We start from the raw sequence: 6,000 nt of genomic DNA, 5'->3' as shown, positions 1-6,000 counted from the left end.
AAGAGCGGCTCCGCGCGTGGCCGCGTGGCTGTGTACGAGGCTGTGTTTCTCGGCAGGTGCGGTAAAATACCTGGAGTGCTCGGCGCTCACGCAGCGAGGCCTCAAGACAGTGTTTGATGAAGCGATTCGAGCGGTTCTCTGTCCTCCTCCCGTCAAGAAGAGGAAGAGAAAATGCCTGCTGTTGTAAATGTCCGCCCCCCCTTCCCCGTCCCCCTCAGAACCTTTGTATGCTTTGCTCAGAAATGGTGGAGCCTTCGCACTCAATGCCAAGTTTTTGTTACAGATTAGTTTTTCCATAAAACCATTTTGAACCAATCAGTAATTTTTAGGTTTTATTTGTTTAAAGTGTAAGACTTCAGACTTTCACATTATATTAAAATTTAGCCCTAAAACGGCAAGCTTTCTTAAAGCCTTATTTTTCAAAAGCCCTTATTCTTGCTCAGATGAAGAGTTGCCAAAATACCTTGTGAACTAAGTTGCATTGTCGTGCTGAGAACACTAAGCACTAAACCGTTCAGGGCCTGTGTCTTTAGGAAGAGCCTCGGCGTCTCAGGTGTGGGCCCGCAGACGCTCGCGCTCGTTTCCCGTAGGAAAGCGGCACAGCCTCTTTCCCGAGCTGCTGCCACGTTGCCATCTAACCCCACGGCCACCCCCTAACACTGTACTGTACGTCCTGATGGAACAAGTGTAATGACTCAATTCTTCGGATCGATCTTTTTGATTTTGTAGTGAGATTTTTTTTTTTTTTTTAAGTTAGTGTATTCGCTTTTGCGGAGATTTCGAACAGACCTCTTCCTCCCGTGTCCCTCCGACAAAGTGTCCGCTCCAGCCGTGGGTGCCGGGCCGGGGGTGTGCAGCACGTGACGCGATCAAAGAATGAAGACAGTATTTTGACAAAATATGGAGGTTAATTTACACTACATTGTACACGTCCTAACTAAACTGAGTAAAAGTGTCACGGGTAAAATATTAAAGGTTAACTTCTGTCAAATGCAGTAAACGAAGAAAGGTTGGTATTATCACTAAGTGTTTTAAGCTTTTCCTTTTTCTTAGACCTGCCATCCCTCCTGAAATTGGGCCTTTAATTCAACTTTGAACTGGTCGTTCCCATAGTTGCTAACTTAGTGCTTTTCTTATAGAATCCCTTCTTAATGAGCAATATGCCTCCTTGTATTATAAAATCTTTCTGATAATGCATTAGAAATTTTCTTTTGTAGATTAGTAAAAGTGCATTCCTGTTTCCTTGTTACTTTATTCAAAGCTAATAAGCGCTTTCCTTAGTTTTCTAGTAACTAGGTGTAAAAATCATGTGTTGCAGCTTTACAGTTTTTGAAATATTTTAGATATTCCTAAACTATGAACTTTCTTAACATCACTGTCTTGCCAGATCACCAACACCGTACCCTGACTAATGCTGGCCCTCCTCTCTGCCTCACCCCCCGGACACATGCTTCCTGTTGCTCTCTGCCTGACCATGTTCCCTTGGGTCTGTGAGGTTCTGTAAGCCCGTGCTTGTGCTAACGAAGTTCTGTACAACTTACCCACTGGCAAGAATACAAGGTTGGACCTCTCAACCACTAGAACAACATTTTTTAAATTGACAGTTGCAGAATCGTGGAGTGTTTTTACATTGGTCTTTTGCTAATGCAATTAGCAGTATGTTTTGCATGTATGACTTAATAAATCCTTGAATCATATGACTGTAATACTTGAATTCTTGAGAGCTCAAATAGCCTCCTGGGGTATGTGTTTGGTTGTCTCACCTGAAAATATTGGGTCGTTGGAAACCGTCATTTCTAGCGCATGTTTCTCATGTTGGGGGGACGGGGAGGGGCCCCTCCTGGAGAGGTCTGCAAGCACTGGTGCTGGGAGGCAGGTTGGGTTTTGCACTTGTCGAATGGTGGGGAGACGGTGACATCCACACTGGGGGTGAATGTGCACATCTTGGGTCAGAGCTCTGGCTGAGGAGGGAGATGATGGGGCCCAAGTTGGCAGCTTGATAGGGAGGAGGCTGATATGACTTGAAGATCCTTTCTGGAGCCTGAAATGCACTATGAACTTGCCATGTTAGAATCAGTTTTCTAAATTATCCTTTTTATTGCTCTGAAGATTGCTTTAGAGTATTTTTTAAAGATAAATATGCAGTTTAAAGACCATGTAGTTCTAAAGGTTTGCTACAAAAACAGCAGCCTTCTCCCTTCACACCCTCCCCAAAGGCAACCAATTTGAGTTTTTAACTAATCTTTGTTATTTATCTCCATATGCCTGATGTTTTTTTTTTACCTACTAGATCACCAGTTTGTTATGAAAGGATAGAATTCGAACAGCCAGATGGAAGAGATGACTAGAGCCAGGTATGGGGGAGGGGCACAGAGCCTCCACGCCCTCCCCAAATTTCCACATGCTCACCCACCTGCAAGCTGCACCCCCCCCCCACACGCCCACCCCATCCTTTGGGGTTTTTTTCCTGCAGGCTTTGTTACATAGGCGTGCTTATTAAATGCCGGGCAGTTCTTTGAGTCAGTCTTCAGCCCCTCTCCGCTCTCTGGGGGTCAGGCTAAGTCACTTTATTGCTGGTTGCATTTTTCAGTTCCAGCCATTACCATGGATACTCTGTGCATGACAGCCCCCCACCTCCACACACACACACACACACACACACACACCCACACACCCACCCCACCCGGTTCCCGCTCCCTCAAGAGAACATCTTGGGTTGGTGGGCACTATTCAGTATCTCTTACTGTATGGTGTGAATATTCCTAGCTGAGCCGTGGAGGAACAGAACTTAGCTGCACAGCTTCTGCTTTCTTTAGGGATAATTCGTACTTTGCTTCATTTCCTGTGTGCTTAATGATTTGAGTGAACTTCCATCTGTAGTCTAAATCTCTCAGGACATTGGCATGTATTCTGTGTCTCACTGATTTTCATTTTCCTAAAGTCTCAGGATCCTCTGGCCACCTTTCCCAATGTGCTGATCTTTAGTATAATCCCCATGGCCAGCGTGGGGCTCGAACCCGCGACCCCGAGATCGGGAGTCGCACACTCAAGCGACTGAGCAAGGTGCCCCCGACTCCTTTTTAATTTGTTTCATCTTGAACATCACCTCCAAGAGCCTCCTGAGAAAGAAGTGTGTGGGAATCAGTTTCTCAGCCCTTGTGTCTGAAAATAACTTCATTCTTCCCTGGTCCTTCCTGGCGGTTGGAAATTCCAGGGTGGAAATCGGTTCCCCTCAGTTTGGAAGGCAGCTCCCTCAGGTCTTGCTTGGCCATTTCTGATGTGTGCGGTGTGAACTTTTGTTGGCAAGTTCCATGGGATTTTTTTCCCTTGCACGTCCTGGGCTGCTTTTCTCCTTTGTGCTTGGATGGGCTCCGTGTGCCTGGGACTCCCGCCTGCCGCCACGCAGGTCGCTGCCGCCCAGCTGCTCTGGAGTTCCACCTGTCATGCTTTTAATTTTCAGGCGTTCTTCCTTATTCTCCACTTTTCAGTCTCGGGATCTGTTTTGTGGTTGCAACACATTCTCTGTTCCCAAGCTGTAGCCAGGTAGTTTCTCCCGGTCCCTTGTTCCGCGTGTGTCCAACAGTCCTTGGCCCGTGCTTAAAGGTTGAGAGCCCATAAAAGCAGATGGCAGGGGTGCAGGTGGTTAAGTGTCTGACTCGGTTTCGGCTCAGGTCATGATCTCAGGGTCTTGGGGTTGAGCCCCCGCGTCGGGTTCCACAGCATGGTCTGCTTGAGATTCTCTCTCCCCCTCCGCACCCCCCCTCCTGCTTGCTCTAAAATCTTAAGGGGGGGCAGATTGGATACTGGGCACCACAGGTGTGTTCAGGGGTGTCTGAGATCTCTTCGCTTTCTGCCACTAGGAATGTACGGGAATGTGTTTAGAAACAAAACGTGGCAGTTGGACACCATGGCATTTCAATCCGTTTCTTAAACGGGTCTCCGCAGGTACTCAGGCTAAGGTGGTACTGGCGTGCCTGTACCGAGGGGAGGGGTCTCTAGAGGCCAGGCTGCCCTGGATAGTCTTTCCGGGGCTTCTGGCAGCCGAGGGTGAGGAGCGGAGGAGCATCACCCCCTTGCCTCTGCTGCGCGACTGTCCAGGCTCCCCCACCCCCCCACCTCGCTTGCCACCTCGCTTTCGCTGATCCCCTGCTGGGGGGGGGGTCTGAGTTGTAAACCAGGGTAGTTCTGGTCTTTCCTCCTCCATTTAGGATTCTCTTTACCTCTAGTCAACCAGTTGTTTCTTTTCTTCTTTCCCCATCCTTGTGGGTTTATGCTTTTTAAAAAGATCACTTACGGTCATTTTCTGGCACTTCGGTGTGGTTAAATCAGATGCCTGTGTGATCTTAGCCTTTAGCCCAGAGCTCCAAGAAAGCGTAAGGCTTCATTTTGTTCTTTACAGTTGACAAAACTTTTAAAACAGGATTGCTATACAACTACCAAGTAAAACAGGCCTTCCTGGACCATCCAGTGGGCGAGCACATCACTGACCAGACACGAAGAACACGTGTAAGTGCTTTATTAACTCTGAATCCACTGTGCCCTCCAAGAGCCAGAATATTATGTGCGAACGAGGCAGTCAGCTTGATGTGGAGACCGGAGTGCTCAGGGGCAGTGGTCCCAGTTCCCACCCCGACCTCGGGGCCGACCCTTGGGGCCACGCCACCCAGGAGAAAACCCATCTGTGCCCTGACCGCGGAGTGCGGAGTCTGTGCAGCCGGGAAAATCCAGTTTGCAAAAGAAACTGCACACCTATGCCCAGTTCAGACTCCTAAACAGGTCAGACCCTGTCAGCGAAGAGGTGGCGCCAGGGGTGGGAATCTAGGGATCCCTCAGGATCTTAACCCTGACCTTGGATTCCCACCCTTTCCTGGGACAGTTCCCAGATCAGCAAGGAATTGCCCTGGAGCTGCCCGAAGCTTCCGACATGAGTCCCATCGTCTCCGTGTTCTCTCCTGAGAACTGATCCTGCTAATATGGGATCAAAATGACTTCCCAGATTATTCAGTGATTTAGAAGACCATCAAATTCAGTACCCATCAGATTCCCACCGCTGGACGTCGGGGCACTGGCATCATGGGAATCACTGATTTGTCCGTGTAAGAACAGAAGTGGGAGTCTGGCGCCCGGAGTAGTTGGCATTAGCCCCGGTTACACCACGTCCACGTTCGAGCCGCCTCCGGCTGGACAGAAAACGTAGCTGGCCCCGTCCGACACCACGCTGTCCAAGGCTTTCATCAGGACGTCGGGCATGTGGTCGGTCAGCATCTTGGGGCCGATGAGTATTCTGCTGAATTGGGATTCATGTGACCACCTTGCACTGTACCGAACAGCAGAGCGGCAAAACCTGGGGAAGACAGACGGGACTAGCCGGGCGGCCCTTCAGGCCGAGGCCGCCTGTGCGTGTGCCACCTGCCGCGTGGCCTGAGCCCCACTGGCCTGTGCCCACGCTGCCCACACTCACCTCCCTGAAGTGCCTTCTTCCTCCAGGTGGATGATCCTGCCGGGAGGGTAGAGAGGGGGGTACTTGGTGGGGGACTCCAAGGGGGAGTCGCTGGAGAAGCTGTAGGTCGGGGACCCGTGCGTCAGTAGGCTCTGCTCCCCCAGAAGCGGCTGCGTCAGGTCTGCCTGGGCGCCCCCGTCCAGCTCTGTTGGAAAGTTATCCGGGCTTCCTCCGAACAGCTCATACCAGCACCCGTGCAGCAAGATCTGGTACTGGCGGAGAGAGCGGGGGACACAGCTGGGGACTCCGGAGGCTTTTGCGCTCAGCACCGACCTCGGCCCCAGAAGCTCGTGCTGGCGGACGGTGATCCTCAGCTCAAACCAATGGTCTTTCTAAAGCCTGGATCTCAGGGGAGGGGCGGTCAGTGGCCTAAATTCCTGCGGCTCTTGAGCCACGAAGCCACGTCAAACGTGAAGCAATATGCAAAAAACACCAGATCCTGCCGATGCAGGAAAAATCACCCTTCGTTCTTTTCAGGCAGTTCTCCCAAGCAGCTTCAC

General features: G+C 50.4%; 2 protein-coding genes across 2 annotated transcripts in view; one reads left to right on the top strand and one right to left on the bottom strand.

Annotated features, from left to right (window-relative positions):
- The window catches only part of RAC1 (Rac family small GTPase 1), a 23,818-nt gene extending 22,121 nt beyond the window's left edge, over nucleotides 1-1,697 (top strand). The window contains exon 6 of the mRNA XM_040634767.1: nucleotides 57-1,697. Within this exon, the coding sequence (XP_040490701.1) occupies nucleotides 57-187 (131 nt within the window). The 3' untranslated portion in view covers nucleotides 188-1,697. The remainder of the gene's footprint in view (nucleotides 1-56) is intronic.
- Nucleotides 1,698-4,501: 2,804 nt separating this feature from the next.
- DAGLB (diacylglycerol lipase beta) overlaps nucleotides 4,502-6,000 on the bottom strand; it is a 28,384-nt gene continuing 26,885 nt past the window's right edge. Inside the window, exons 14-15 of the mRNA XM_040634765.1 lie at nucleotides 5,462-5,712; nucleotides 4,502-5,344 (exon numbers count right to left, since the gene is read on the bottom strand). Coding sequence (XP_040490699.1) covers nucleotides 5,149-5,344; nucleotides 5,462-5,712 — 447 coding nt within the window. The 3' untranslated portion in view covers nucleotides 4,502-5,148. The remainder of the gene's footprint in view (nucleotides 5,345-5,461; nucleotides 5,713-6,000) is intronic.

The sequence above is a fragment of the Ursus maritimus genome, unplaced genomic scaffold, assembly GCF_017311325.1.
Source record: "Ursus maritimus isolate PB19 unplaced genomic scaffold, ASM1731132v1 scaffold_2, whole genome shotgun sequence".
In the NCBI taxonomy this organism is placed as follows: domain Eukaryota; kingdom Metazoa; phylum Chordata; class Mammalia; order Carnivora; family Ursidae; genus Ursus; species Ursus maritimus.
This window is presented reverse-complemented; position numbering and strand designations above follow the sequence as displayed.